A 15,400-nucleotide genomic window follows, 5' to 3' on the forward strand; every position below is an offset into this window, starting at 1 on the left:
CATTTAACAGACATTTTGCTTATTTGATATTTTGTTGATCTTGAGCTCTTTTGTCTTTGCCAAGCTAAATTATCCATCAGCAAATTATCTGAAAAAATGTGTTTTAATTTTTCATATTTACACAGTGTATTGAATGGAAAGCAAAGTTACTGTACAAGATGTAGGCTAGTAGATCAAATTTTTCAAGTTCAAATTGCTGCCAAAATACAAGTGAAAATACAATGGGATGTACATAATATTATAATCTGAGCAATTTCATTTAGAAGTAAATGCCTGTGACGCTGTTTGTAAAAGTAAAACTGGGTTAACAGCCAGATATCAAGTACAAGTGATTAAATATTAGTTTAAAAAAGGCACACATACAAACTGATTAGTGTCATGTTTTATTTTAAAATCACCTTTACCACAATCATCATAATTTTCAAATGCTATGAGAGTACAAAATCAATACACAGTTCTGATTTTTCATAAAGGAAACCAGTTTTAACTGCTTCAATATGAGGTACTAGTCAAGACTCCTCGCTTCTTGTAATATACAAGGATGGAGTATTTTTCACAAATGATCTTGTCCATTCTACCCATTCTGAGTCACTATTAGTGTTTTGCATTTAAGGTAGAGAAATATGCATGATTTTAACAAAATCCCCTTTGCTACATGTACAAAATACACCATATCTAAAACCCAGCTATTGTTTAAAAAAAAAAAAAAAGAAAGAAAAGAAAACCAAAGTAAGGTCATCTAAATTTGCCCTATAAGTAGTCAAGATAGCAATAACTAGTATATACAGTCAATGAGGGCAGCTTTGGTGTCATTTGTGATCATACCCTCAAAGCATGCACATAACATCATTTGTTTCCAAGCATGCAGTACAGTGCTTTAAATGATACCACACAACCCAGTGAGATTTTGTAACCCAATATGACGCACCCCTCTGAGTGGAAAGCCCTACAACCTCTCAAGAGATCAAATGTAATGGAAACTATTAGGTAGAAGAGGGCAGGCCAGGAGGGGCAAGGGGAGGGCAAATGGGGGGGTTGGGCTGGATTCATTCACCAGGGCCTCCACATGGAAGGATCAGCCCCTGGAAAGAAAGGGGGAAGGGCCGATTGTGCTGGAGACTGAGGGGAAGGAGACCTGGGGGGAGAAGGTTGTTCTCGGGGTCTCTCTCTAATCAGTGGGACTCTGGGTGAGTGAGTGGGGCTGGAGGGTGGGGAAGGAGTTGAAGGGGATGGAGGGGTGTGCAGGTGGAGAGAATGAGCCTGTAAGGAAGGCAGGTTAAGTGGGGAATGGGTCGGGGATAGAGGAATAGGGCCAGGGGTGCCAACAGAACCAGCCTCAGTGCTGATATGGGGAAGAGATTTCAGCAAGTGGTTTAGCAGACGCGCACCAAGAGTCTTGTCCATCCCAGGGCAGCTCAGGAGCAGGTTGTGCACCTCATGCATGCACTGAATATACCCGCTGCTGTATCTTTGTCGAGACTCAAACCCAGTGCCTGGACTGTGACTACCACCTGAAAATCAATGCAAAATTATACATATAAGGCCATGGAAGTGATTTCATGTAATCATAATAATAAAAAAGCACAAAAGCCTGCACACAATTTCCTTTGTTATTCAGAGGAAATAAAAATACACAAGTGCTCAGTGCATACCAAAAAAAGTGCAAAATCAGAGGGTATTTAGATTTATAGATCTTTTATCATACTTCTAAAACTTAATACATGTATATTGAAGTCAATCAAAAAAACAAAAAAAAAGTTTTATACTTCAATAATATAATATTTTGCATTCATTTTTAATGTAAACAATCATGAATTTCCCCTTAAAGACAAAAAAGTAGGCTTAAATTGTTTTAGCATAGAAAGTCTAACCTGGTCCTCTTTGAAGGTTCTCCATGTGCTGAACTGTTATCTCAAGAACATCAGCCTTCTCCAATTTAGATTGCTGTGGGAAAAATTAAAGGAGAAGTGCCATTTAAGTGTATTTGTTTTCATTTTAAAAAGTTATACATTTATTAAAATGATTCAAATTATATTGGTGCAAAGAGATTTCAAATACAAAGAATGTCTCTAATTTTTATTCATGTTTATTTAGGTCACTTACATCCAAATTATAGGCATCCACCATTATACCCTTTAGTTGCTCGAGGCTCGAGTTTATCCTCTCTCTGCGTCTTTTCTCTATCAAGGGTTTCCTCAGCTAAAATGATAAACAAGCCAGTTTTAGGGTCTATGAAATATTCATTAGACATCCTCAGGGGATTAATTCACTACAAATTTGACGATACAAGACTCGTGTAAGGTGCATGTCTGAGTTATGTGTGAAATATTCTCAACTGAGTTCATTACATGCAATTATTTAACATTTAAAGACTTCACTAAAGTTACTCAATCATGTCAATAGTGTAATAGTTATTTAAGATTCAGTATGTCCAACTCTCACAACAGTACGTATCAACTGATTTAAGGAAATCATTTTAAAGAGACTGCATGAGAAAACTGCAATTTCTTTTCACATATAAGGTTATATTCATAAGGAATTACTGCACATCTAAAAGTTAGATACTAAACAATATTTAGATGTGCAAAACAATATAATTGTTTTATGGAATAGACCACTTAGTAACTGCTACTTCTATTTCTGACATTTATGTCTTAAACTGTTTTCTTTAGATAGGCCTATATTCAATATAATATTAACAGAGGACACTCACTCAAACAGCAGTCTGGAACTTGTGCATATAGCCAACTTTTTTAAAGTTGCTCTATAAGATTTACTAAAAAAAATGCACTATTTCACGTTCAGTTACTTTAAACGTTTTACACTTGTATCCCCTATTAAACAAATGCATACTTTGCCATAGCTGCATACGTCACAAAACAAACCAAAATGACGACGGTGTCACATACCTTTCTCTCTTCTTTTGCGTTGAAGTTCTTCTCCGGGCCGTTGCCCATATTGGAGGCCGTCATTATTCTGCACTTCTAAGAAACTGTTTAGAAACTTTATCGCTTTCCCACCAGTTTTTCTGAAAGTTTGCGGTGGCGTTGGCTTGATAAAACTTGGAACTAAACAAGCTTACTTAACCTCGTTTAACATGTACCCACACTCCCCCTCAAACCTCCACCCACCGAAATTACCATGACAATACGGGTGCTTTTTGCTGCACAATTTCCCACAGTCTCGGGTTTGGCCTATTAAACAGAACGAATCCCACGTTCCACGCATAGTGATGGTGCACTGAGTAAAGCACAGAGTTCAAAAGTTTGATTTCACATGTGACACATTTTCAGAAATAGTTTGACTCAACTGGAAAACGAAAAATGAAAGTGGCTCTCATTTGGGGACTATTCACGCTATAGTTGAAAAGTGCACAATTACGGGTGCACCTGTGGATGCATAAAAGAGCCGCTTTGATTCTGGTGTAGAGCACATAGGTAGATGAAATAAATGCATTACGTTGCATTTAAAAACATATTTTTCATATTGATTTCTAGAAGCAATGTTATTCATAATATGTAAACAAAAACAAGAATGGGGTATCCGCTACCCCAACAAAGACAGAGGATGGTAAAAGTTGGAGGATGGTAGCGAACGCGCAACAATGGCAAAGAAATCTTAGTTTTTAAGTGTTTTCACAGTGGGAGAACTACTATTATCTCCTAGTTTCCCACCCCTTCCTCCACAGCGCGCGACCCATCCCCTCTACCCCCTTCAGCATTGTTCTGTTCACCTACGGGACGGGCACACTCCACTGAAGCACGCTAAGATCTCTTTTTCTGCTGTTGTCCGGCCATAATGACCCACAGTCAACGGAATAATAGACAGGGTGCCAAATCCCTAATGGCCATCTTAAACTCTTCAGCAGCCCAGAAAAACACAGCAAGAGAAAGATTCGATAAATTAGGAGAATTGTGCGCAACACAAAGTTCGCTATCACCATATAAGCTAACATAGAGTAAATGACAGAAGAAGAAAAAACGTGTCAAATTAAACATTAATTAGTTTTTAAGAATGTTTGTTAACTTGCAAACAGAAATTTTCTAATATTTTGGGGAAATAAAATAGCCTATGGCCTAGATACATAGTTTCAAAGATTTTGCACCCTATGAATAGACATGCTTTACTCACCATCAAGCCATCCTATGACTTTATTCTTTCTCATGAACATAATATAAATATTAATGATGGGGGGGGGGTGCAATGGAACGTTCTATTGACTGTCGCTTCTTGTTAGTGTATTCTTTGCATGAACTGCGCTCTCCACGAGGACGAGGAAGTTTCAGCAAAGGATTCTTGTCACATGACCTACGGTGCACTTGCGGCATTCTTGATGCACCTGGAAAAAAAATGCACCGCATGTGTGTCGCGACCGCTACACTTCCATTATGAGCGCGCCTGCCGCGCGGCTACATTTGAAATAACGAATTTGAGCGTGCAAAAGACGCAATATGTGAACGGCCCCTAACTGTGGAATATGTTTATGATGGATGGATGTGGATGGAGACATTTTCTTCAGCTCATACTCGTTTAGTAACGCTTACTGTCATTATAAAGCTTGGATGCGTCAGGATATTTGTTAATATTTCTCTGATTGTGTTCATCAGAAAGAAGAAAGTCATTTACACCTAGGATGGCTTGAGGATGAGTAAAGCTTGGGGTGATTTTAATTTGAAAGTGAACTAATCCTTTAATTTGACAGATAAGTCTGTTCCTTTATACAACAGCTGATAGGAAAATGTTTGATTTAGCCTACCACCAGGGGGTGCTCAATTTACAACAGCGACGTCACTGTATTCTATCGCCGCCATATTTGTGACCGGTCAGAGCTGCGCGCTCTGTTTAAGTCTATGGTGACAGCAGCTACAACTAGCAGAGGAAGCCCAACGAAACACTCTCAGAAGGTTCACAACAAATGTACAATATGTCTGGGATATGTGGTGCTGTTAGCCGTTTCAACAGTCGTCAGAACTGCAAATTTATTTGATCCCAAAGGAGTTAGATCGGCAGAATTATTGGCTTCATTCAGAAAGGACCATACCACTGGCAGCCAAACAGCAATGCACAACATTATTAACTGCTGGGACTGTCATTTACATAAGATTATAATTGTATACAATATTGTATTAAAATATTGTGAATTCTAGTTGCTGTGTTTCGGCGTGTTATTACAGGATGAACAAATTCACGACACGAGCTGCCTAGTTCAAGTACATGCGTGCATGATTTTGTGCAAATATAAGTTGTAATTTTATGTCTATCTTGTATAAATATATATGAATTGCCCTATATAGGATGTGTTCCTTTGAGTTAATTAACTTAAAGCGCTTCATTTTACGGATGTTTATTCAGCGCGCGCAGCTCAAATAATACTATCAAAATGAGATGACTTGAGAAAAAAATCTGTTATCGTTCGTGATCCTTATTAATCAAACCATGTGTTGCTGAATATAATACAAGAACAATATAAGAGCTAGTTATTAAAAATAATGTATCATTTTTTTTAAAAATATGAAAATTTTAATATTACTGTAAACATTTTAATGACTTAATCATTGCTGTTTGAGCTGCGCACGCTGAAGCTGAAGAGAATAAAAACCCGTAAACAAAGTTAATTAACTCAACGGAACAAATCCTATATAAGGTAATTCATATATATTTATACAAGATAGACATAAAATTACAACTTATATTTGCACAAAATCATGCACGCATGCAGGGACGTGCACAGGAATTTTGAGGGGCAGTTGCTCTGACCTAAAAAAAAAGGGCTCTCCCCTACCAACAACAACAACCCCCCCCCACCCCCCCAAAAAAAACTTACGGGCTATATGAAGGACTGAGAATAACCGTGGTATAAGCGGAATAATTGACTCCGCTTCGAGTCGTGACCGAATCACCACCTCAGGTGTGCATTATTTTTCTAATTTTTTTCGTTTTTTCGTTCGTTTTCGTTAACGATTATAACCTTACTCACCTTTCCGACAACGTTAAGTCGTCTCATCCGACAACCGCGACAATCTACTTCTAGTGCCGCTCATGCAGGCTCAGCTCAGGTGCCGGTCGCGTGCAGCGCTGCAGCCACGCAAACAGAGTTTGCCCTTCCCCTACTGACTTTCACTTTAGGACGGATGCCCGAATATGGAAGTGAATGAGGCTTTGCGATTTTTTTTTTTTTTTATTTTTTTATCTAGGCCTACGTGAAATTCTGCATCCATTGTACGATTTTTTTATTTATTTTTTTCCACCTCGGAAGGGCAAAGTGAGTCGAGAAGGGCATATGGGCAGTTGCCCGGGCAACCTGAGCAACCCCCCTGTGCACGTCCCTGCACGCATGTACTTGAACTAGGCAGCTCGTGTCGTGAATTTGTTCATCCTGTAATAACACGCCGAAACACAGCAACTAGAATTCACAATATTTTAATACAATATTGTATACAATTATAATCTTATGTAAATGACAGTCCCAGCAGTTATTAATGTTGTGCATTGCTGTTTGGCTGCCAGTGGTATGGTCCTTTCTGAATGAAACCAATAATTCTGCCGATCTAACTCCTTTGGGATCAAATAAATTTGCAGTTCTGACGACTGTTGAAACGGCTAACAGCACCACATATCCCAGACATATTGTACATTTGTTGTGAACCTTCTGCGAGTGTTTTGTTGGCCTTCCTCTGCTAGTTGTAGCTGCTGTCACCATAGACTTAAACAGAGCGCGCAGCTCTGACCGGACACAAATATGGCGGCGGGCATAGCGGAAGTGACGTCTTTGAAACCCATGGATAGCCTACTCCTGGTTGCCTGGCAAGGCCAGACTGATATATACTGAGAGTTTGTTCTATTCATCCGTGAATTCAGTTTTAAATGACCAAAAACACATTAATTATTTACTTTTCGCTGTTGACTCTCTTGTCACTTTGCTAACGTCATATCCGCCCTTCTCTGATTTGTTTACTCCGCTTCCTGTTTGCTCGGATTTGCTCCGCCCTAGAAATCTTATTGATTCAATGGCCGGATTTTCCAGGCAATACTCCTGGCTCTGATGCGGTATGGGTTTGACAACTTTAGTTCCCATGGACAACTTATGGGTAAGTTAGTCACTCACACATGCAGGAGACTTGAAGAGTATTCACATGCATCTTTATCAAGATCTTTATTTTGCCATTAAAGGGATAGTTCACCCAAAAATGAAAATTCTGTCATCATTTACTCACCCTCGGGTTGTTCCAAACCTGTATAAATTTCTGTGTTCTGTTGAACACAAAGGAAGATATTTTGAAGAATGTTTGTAACCAAACAGTTGATGAGCCGCTTTGACTTTCATAGTATGAGGAAAAAATACTATGTAAGTCAATGCACAAGTCACAACCATTTGGTTACAAACATTCTTCAAAATATCTTCCTTTGTGTTCAGCAGAACAAAGAAATTTATACAGGTTTGGAACAACCCGAGGGTGAGTAAATGATGACAGAATTTTCATTTTTGGGTAAATTATCCCTTTAAGATTATATCCCAGAAAATCGGACCTAGGCACTCAGGTGAACTACAGGGGTGAATTCAGGTAGATTGGGACACTTTTCCCCAGTCATCTCCATGGCAAAAAGTGCCCAATCGCCCCAAATTCACCCTAAGTGTTTAATGCTGCTTGTCCAATGAAATGTGCTTCTTCAGCAAATTATTTTTTATTTCTCTTTGTCACCTCTCAGAAGAAGAAAATCACATGGATTGATAAAAATGAATAATTACAACTGCAAAAAGAGACTAAACACTTTTATTAACATATACACATGAGAAGATTTTCGTTATGCTCAGAACAAGCTATGCACACCAGGTCAAACGGATGTGAGACTAGAGAGGGGGAAGGGTGTAGAAATGGGCAGGAAAGAGGGTTTGGTGTTTTTTTTAAAACAATTTCACTATACTAATTCTAAAACGTTCAAAAGTAACAGTAAATTCTAAACAATTAAACTTAAATTAAACACATATGTACATATATTATTTTATGTAAATTTCAAAAATACATGCAAAATTATGCTTACAAACAGTAACAAATACAACAACAAAACACCATTGCACAACTGAAAGGCTATGAATCGTTTAAAAAATGTAAAAACTTTACAAATATATACATGTGGATATGCTCATAGAACATGTTCATAAATAATAATTAATGGTCTTAAATTGTCAATCTTGCATATGTGAGAAAAACCAAGGCCCTCTAAAAAGGAACTTAAACTTTACATTACACTTATTTGCAAACATTGTTTGCATGCAGACAGCAGTTCAGGACTGAAAAGACTTGTGGCTTCCTTTTTTCTTCATTCTTTGTTTTTAAACGTATGAGTCATATTCGACTGAACTCTCTTATCTCTAGATGTTTCCTTCCTATTACAGCCGAAATCTATGTGAGAACTTTCATGTCAACCAATTCACTGTAAGCACGAGACCTGCAAAACATTCATTTTCATCTTCGGAGTTGAGTTCAGCTGCCGCTTACGTTGTGAGCGGGGCACGTGAACGGTTGTTTCCGTCCGAGCTGTGACTGTTTGTTTGCCATTTTTTGCGTACAGCGGCAGTCTCAACGTCCATTTTCCTTCGAAACGTCTCTGTTGTGAAGTAGTAGGCCAGGGGGTCGAGCATTGCATTCAGGCAAGCTACCATGAGGCTGTACCGGTAGGCGGCTAACAGTGAGCACGGTGTGGTCTTTTCATAGGCATAAAGTACCACAAGCATAACGTGATAAGGCAGAAAACAGAACAGAAAGATCGCCAAGTTAGTTATTATCATCCTTTTAATCTTTCCACTGTCTACTAGGTCACTAGTCTGGACAGCCGTGCTTTTGCTTATAGCCCGGACGAGCCCCCATGAGCTGATAATCATAAGGGTTAGTGGGATCCCAAACCCAACAATTAGCGTGGAAATGAGAGCAGATGTTTGAGTGGCATAGCTCGGAAAATTTCCAAAACACATGATGCTCGTATTAGTGGCATTGTGATTATTTTTTAAATAGACCGTAAAGCTCGTTCCAATTGTTAGGATCCAGATTCCCAGACACATGCACCATGCTTTCTTGCGGCCCTCACGGACTCGAGAAGACAACGGGAAGCACACTGCTATGCAACGGTCAAAGCTAATGCATGTGAGGAGGAGGATGCTACTATACATGTTAGTTAGCATTACGAGACCGGTAACATCACATAATTGCTGGGGCGGAATCCCCAACCCCGTGTGGTAAAAGATCCGCACTGGAAGCATACAAACCAGAAGAACATCAGCAAAGGCTAGGTGAACCATGTACGTGGTGGTGTGCGACTGTGATTTAGAGTTGCGGAAAAAAATTACAAGTGCGGTGACGTTGAGCGTCAGTCCAAATATGAAGACCACTGAATACACGGTGACAAAAACCACATTCTGGCGTTCTGAATGTGGACATGTAGAATTCAACATTGCTGATCTTAGGATTTATCTCCTTGACTTAAATAGCCTGTAATGACAGAAAAACAAAGAGTTGTGTAATGAAATGTTATCAACTAGCTATATCATGCTTATAAATCGCAGTAGAAATTTGCATGTTTCATATTTAAAAGTTCTTCAAAGTATTGCAGTCATACAGTAGCTTGCATCAGTAGGAAATTTTGAAAAAAGGGGGGGAATCTTAAAGTACACCTTTCCTCCTACTCAACGCGTTTAGAAAACTGTGTAGGGTTAACACTTGTATTTTTAAAGGTCAAGTGACATAAAGGGTACAATGTACATTTCAGATCTTGTTAGAATTTTGCACAAGGGTTATGTGAGATAAACAAAAAAGAAGACATAAAAATGAAAAACTCTTTTTGTACATTTTAATGCTGTTTTTACTGTTGTATCCCTTGTTTTTACCGTGGAACAGAAAATGGGTTAACAAAGTCAAAACTGTCAAATTCAGTTGCAATTTTACTTGTTATATATATATATATATATATATATATATATATATATATATTTACAGCTTACTACTTGCACACTAAATTAAAATAATACTTTTAAACTAATGTGTCTTATATATACATATACAATTTATTTAATGTCAGGACTGCAATAAAAAAACAAAAAAACATTGCCTAAAAATGCCATTTATGTATTTACAGACAAGCCATATGGCAGAGAAGTCGAATGCCATTAATACACCTAGAATATCTTTACATTTTATAATTTACATTTACAATATTTCAGATGTCAGAAAGAAAAAAAACATTTCTCATTGAGAACCAGGCAGGTTATTGTAGACTTACCGTTTTTGTTATAAAGAAGAGAGTTTCTTCTGTTGGTACTGATGCTGAAGACTTCTTCTTCTGCAGTTGCATTCTCATTTCTCCTCGTCTTCAATTCAGGAAATGCGTTTTGTGGTGAGTACTCGTCATGTCTGTGTTCTTTTTAATGTGTTATCTTATGCTACACTGAAAAACGCATATATCCACATCCAAAAACCACATTGAACTCCTCAGTAATAGGTCACATATCACAAAAAAAGAGAAACATGCAATAGAAGAGCCAAAACCTGTTAAAAGTTTTATTTAGAATAAAATGTGTTAAACGTCTGTAAATTTAGATCTTGATACAAATCTTCATAAGAACAACCCAATACTTCTTCCACCGTAAATCGCAAATGCCACCAGTATCAGCTCCTGATGTAACACGGGGGCAGTTTTTTTAAAGAAATAATTAATTGTGTATCTATATACATTTTAATAAATTAAAAATGACTATGTAAATATAAATGCATTGATTTTAACATAACATTGAACTATCATTTAAAACATCCAAATATTTTACAACATAAAATAAGAAAACAAATACAACTTTGACTTATTTACATTTACACAACAAATGAACTCATTTTATTCACATTGATGACCAGGGAGTGTTTCCTGACACATATTCTCTGTCTATTATTCAATAGCATGACATGCAAACAATGTTTCAATAGAAAAGATGTTAATCGGTGGCGTAAGTTTTACAGGTCCTTTCTTGTTAATTACTGTTCACTTCCACATTAGTTAATGGTCATTGATCAGTACTGAGAACCAATGTGTGGCAATAGATCTTGATCCCGTGTTATCTGGTCTGTTGTCATTTTGAACTTATGCCACCACCTAAAGGAATAAAACATAATTAAGACCCACTATCAGATCATTTTACAAGGCACCATGCTAAAACCATAAATCAGTCTTTTATTAGACATTGCAACACCATCAGTAAAAAGCAGTAAATGGATAATGGAATGACCTTTAGAAATCAAGTCACCAGTACATACCTCTTTGCGATTGCATGTACCACAGATGCATCCAAAGAGGCCGTTGAGCACCTGAAATCCACAGAGCAGCAGTTCTAAACAAGCAGCCACCAGCAGGGCGGCAAACAGGCCAATGTTGAACTCCACAATATTTTCTGGCTCTTTGCAAGTGTCCCAAATGTCAGGGTTTCCCAAGTAGTTTTCAGTGCTGCAAAAATAAATAAATAAATAAATAAATAAATAAATAACAACAAAAAGACATTAAAAGCAGTAAAGCTCCACACATTATTTTGATGTACATTATTATGTTAAAATATTATTTTCTTGCACATATTTGTGGCCAAAAAGCCCTATTGTAGTTGTCATGAAGACCATTTTTATCCATCTTATCCATTGCGCAAATTATGGATGTGACTTCCGTTAAGCTGTAAACAGTGTAAATCAGTGTGTTGAAAACTAAACAGTTTTGTTGCTAGATTTAGCAACTTTTCCGACTACCGTAGCATTTTTTTTTCTTTCTAAAAAGCACCAAGTAACAAATTTAGCTATTTTTAAAATGTATTTGACAACTTTCAGCATCTTTTGAAAAGTGACTCAAACAATAAAAAAGGCTCATATTTTCATCTAAATTACACAAAAAGAGGAAACCGTTGAACAGCTAGCTAACCAAGCAGCACATCAGCCTGGAGAACGCTGAAGAAAGATGCACACACATCATATGTGAAATAAGTTGAGAGTTGCAATTTTTCAATAATAATTGATCATCAGCATGTTATTAGCTTGTACCTAAAATTGTTCAGTTAGGTACACTGTGAGAAATAAAATTGTAGAAAAATTAAAAAGGTACTGGTAATTTTCTGACATGCAGGACATTATCTGTGTAACCCTAAAACACAAAATTTAATTTAAAACACCTGTGAAAAATCAATATGGATAACTCCTTCATACAGTGCATTGTGCCCTATTTTTACAGACTTATTTAGAGTGTAGGGCACTAATTACCAATACATTGTTTAAAACTGTATTTTTTTACTAAGAGAATATGAAAATGTAATTGCTCAAAAACTGTTCAATAATTAAATGTTGCATTTAAAAATAAAAAAATATCTTATCATAAATATCATAAACCGATAAATATCTGATCATAGATACATAGCATCGTTCAGCAAGAAATCGACCTGCCTTCTGCAACTTCCCCTGAAAATAAGTTGCCAACACTGAAAGACACGATCTATTCCAAGTAGGGATTCTCCTCTATGAACGCAATAATAAGTTTAAGAAGACAAAAACAACTGGGTAGGCTACAGTGAGATGGCATTATTCTACTATGTTCATTTACTCAAGCGCTGCGTGATATACTAAAGTTATCTGCGTCACTTTGACAGATAATAAATTGCATTTACCTGTGAAAACAAACCTGGAAAGAGACGCGAGGATATGAGGAGAAAAACGAGAGATTCTTCGTTCATTCCAATGAATAATTAATGGGATATATCGTAAATTAAAAAGCGAGAACAAACCATAAAAAACAGTAGGCATGTTGTCCTTTTTCATACTATTACAGCGGAATGCAAAGGGAACAAAGAAAATACTCATGAGGAAAAGAATGCAGCGACTGAAAAGAGCTCTTGATATTCTAGCATGACACATTAAAATACCAAAGCGTCGCGTTATTCTCACGATGTCTGAAAATAAAACATGAAGTTGCCAGCTCATTCAGTCAAACTGACGTTCAGACTTTGTTTGCAGGGCAACCTTATAATTTGAAATGATTCATTTCAGTCTTTTTGAATGGAAGTTCCCCAAACCGGAAGTGCCACCCATAATTCAAAACGCAGTAGGCTGGTCAGGAAAAAGGTGGATAGGATGTTTTGAGTTCTGAAAATAGAATGGACCATTCATTTTCACACCTGTTCATGAATGGTCTGCTCCAATCACCATGTTCAGGCAAGCAAACTGGTCCATTAACCAAACCAAACACAGCTGTAACACCACTGTACAAAGCACCAACCACACCAATTGCAGCAAAGATGATGGACAGGAACATCTAATGGACAAAGAGAACACAACCAACGTAGGTCAGTTAAAGGTTCACCAAGTGAAAAATGTAAGCATATTTGGTCATAATCACTTAATTTGCTTATGTTGAAGAAACTGCTTAAAAATGAAAATTCTGTCATCATGACATAAGCCTGTATGTCTTTCCTTTTTATGAAATACAAAAGATATTTTGAATATTTCAGCTGTTTTCACCCATACAATAAAAGTAAGTGGGGTCCAGAACAACTTTGACTTTCATTGTATGGACAAAAAAATAAAAAATAAATAAAATGTGCCAATTCAAAAAACAGGAGGAAAGCCATACAAGTTTGGGACGACATAAGGGTCATTAAATGATGACAAAATGTTCAGTTTTGGGTGGACTATCTGTGACCCTAGCAGAACTCACCCCACAGCGGTTTGCACAACAGCCTTCTCTCCCAGTGCTATGGATGTGAATCGCAGGAATTAATACCTAAAAGAGAAAAACAGTAGACATTATCAACATAAAATATGTTAAAGCAGAGATACAGAGAAACAGCCTACAATGTATTCCAGAAGCCAGAATGGATGCTTTCGGGTAAATAGTGCCAAGAAACTGGTCAGACAACACCATCAGAAATGTCAAGGGAAAACTCGATAACAATACAACGAGATAGAATTTCCTCACCAAGACACCTCCTCCAACAACGCCTCCCATGTATTTGATCTCATCTGTAAGACGGTAGAGCCCCTTTGCATCCTCCTTAGAATAAGTAACTTGAAAATCAGGGAAAAACAGAAAAATGTTGCAGATGATGGACAGCAGTGCCAGCGGATAGAGGCTGATGCCAATAAACTTGGCGCACTTTCCTGTACACATGATGTAAATATTCTGTTTTGGTAAGGTTCAGAAATATTAAACAGACTTTAAGTGCGTAAGCCTTTATTCTCTAGTGCTAAAATGACAAGAGGACCGATTATAAATGCTCTAGATTAACACGCCTATCTGACGTCAGGTCAGGTACTGATGTCACATCTTTATGATTTATTAGTTGTCATAAAAATATGATTGAACTTTGAATTATCAATGTCACTCTTTCAAAAACAGTCAACATGCTGAATGATTGTATTAGACAGAAAACTGTGTTTTGCACAAAGGAGATATTCTTAATGCTTTTGTTATTGCTAACCATTTAACCATAAAAAGTAAATAGGTGCATTACTTGCAATATTTATTCAGGGCCATCATATGACTTTTATATTATTCTGCTATCTATCTTGGATCATTTGATCAATGAACGTTATCTGCTGTTGCAGGTGTGAGCCTGTATGTGTGTGGCTCTTTACTGAACTCTGAACCTTTTAGAGCACTTATGTACAGACATGCCCTCTAATCAGGAAATCTATTAGTCAGTGGAAACTCTGACCAAGTTCCTACTACTGCATCAAACGGTTATTTTATGTCACGACAGCATACGTCAAACCTATTGGGAAATGGATCAAGGTACAGATATGTGAACATTTCTATTATTAGAACACTTTGTTTTATTATAATTTTTAAGATGGGATAAATTAAATCAAATTGTTTTGTTTTGTTCACCACAACACTCAATTACTTCACCGTTACAGTATTAATCAAATGCGTGGTCGGACTTTACTGTTTTTTTGGTTAACCACTGTGAGAAACTTTTGACATCAATGAACTTAATCTGAACTTAATATAAAGTATGATGTTGTACAAAGCAGCAACAGACCAGTGAGCCACCACTAAAATTGAAACAATCAATTTACATACAATATTTTTGCCAGTAAGGGTGAGTAAATGTGCTAATACACTACTTGAATAGGAAGTCATTTCTGAAGCAGATGTTTTCAGGTCCTAATGATGATTTGGACTGAGGGTGAGAAGAAAAAAACACATGCAAACATAGTAAAAATGCTTCACATTTATGCTGACACAGAATAATCATAAAGCATATTTTGATAGGTTACAGCAAATGGCAGTATAATGCAATGAATTAACATTTAGGTCATAGTCTATAAAAAGACATTGTAAAAAAAACATATTGCTAATTACAACACTGTATTTAATTGCCTAGGGATAG

General features: G+C 37.0%; 3 protein-coding genes across 4 annotated transcripts; all 3 read right to left on the minus strand.

The window, feature by feature from the left end:
* Positions 1-370: 370 nt before the first annotated feature.
* On the minus strand, positions 371-6,031 carry her8a (hairy-related 8a). 2 transcript variants are annotated; one of them, XM_048184092.1, is made up of 4 exons: positions 5,978-6,031; positions 2,104-2,199; positions 1,872-1,944; positions 371-1,511 (listed from the first exon to the last, which is right to left on the minus strand). In XM_048184092.1, the coding sequence occupies exons 1-4, from the start codon at positions 6,002-6,004 to the stop codon at positions 1,051-1,053; spliced, it is 657 nt and encodes a 218-aa protein (XP_048040049.1). In that variant the 5' UTR covers positions 6,005-6,031; the 3' UTR covers positions 371-1,050. The 2 variants fall into 2 exon arrangements, with proteins under 2 accessions (XP_048040049.1, XP_048040048.1); XM_048184091.1 differs by lacking the exon at positions 5,978-6,031 and adding an exon at positions 2,910-4,121.
* A 1,725-nt stretch (positions 6,032-7,756) lies between these two features.
* On the minus strand, positions 7,757-10,486 carry LOC125264615 (lysophosphatidic acid receptor 6). Its single transcript, XM_048184093.1, has 2 exons — positions 10,273-10,486; positions 7,757-9,485 (listed from the first exon to the last, which is right to left on the minus strand). The coding sequence occupies exon 2, from the start codon at positions 9,446-9,448 to the stop codon at positions 8,495-8,497; it is 954 nt and encodes a 317-aa protein (XP_048040050.1). The 5' UTR covers positions 9,449-9,485; positions 10,273-10,486; the 3' UTR covers positions 7,757-8,494.
* Positions 10,487-11,102: 616 nt separating this feature from the next.
* Positions 11,103-14,175, minus strand: tm4sf21b (transmembrane 4 L six family member 21b). The gene is made up of 5 exons (XM_048184097.1): positions 13,984-14,175; positions 13,723-13,788; positions 13,184-13,320; positions 11,295-11,481; positions 11,103-11,133 (listed from the first exon to the last, which is right to left on the minus strand). The coding sequence occupies exons 1-5, from the start codon at positions 14,173-14,175 to the stop codon at positions 11,122-11,124; spliced, it is 594 nt and encodes a 197-aa protein (XP_048040054.1). The 3' UTR covers positions 11,103-11,121.
* Positions 14,176-15,400: the final 1,225 nt, after the last annotated feature.

Source organism: Megalobrama amblycephala, linkage group LG3 (genome assembly GCF_018812025.1).
Source record: "Megalobrama amblycephala isolate DHTTF-2021 linkage group LG3, ASM1881202v1, whole genome shotgun sequence".
Taxonomy (NCBI): Eukaryota; Metazoa; Chordata; class Actinopteri; order Cypriniformes; family Xenocyprididae; genus Megalobrama; species Megalobrama amblycephala.

Bases quoted from the DNA above. Each gene is read 5' to 3' on its own strand.
- LOC125264615 (XM_048184093.1), bottom strand. From the start codon at position 9,448: ATGTTGAATTCTACATGTCCACATTCAGAACGCCAGAATGTGGTTTTT.
- tm4sf21b (XM_048184097.1), bottom strand. From the start codon at position 14,175: ATGTGTACAGGAAAGTGCGCCAAGTTTATTGGCATCAGCCTCTATCCG. The intron at 13,789-13,983 runs GTGAGGAAATTC...TTTCTCTTTTAG, and splicing joins TTGTTGGAGGAGGTGTCTTG to GTATTAATTCCTGCGATTCA. The intron at 13,321-13,722 runs GTGAGTTCTGCT...TTTGTCCATTAG, and splicing joins GTTGTGCAAACCGCTGTGGG to ATGTTCCTGTCCATCATCTT.
- her8a (XM_048184091.1), bottom strand. From the start codon at position 2,972: ATGACGGCCTCCAATATGGGCAACGGCCCGGAGAAGAACTTCAACGCA. The intron at 2,200-2,909 runs GTATGTGACACC...TTATCATTTTAG, and splicing joins ACGCAAAAGAAGAGAGAAAG to CTGAGGAAACCCTTGATAGA. The intron at 1,945-2,103 runs GTAAGTGACCTA...TTTTTCCCACAG, and splicing joins TGGATGCCTATAATTTGGAT to CAATCTAAATTGGAGAAGGC.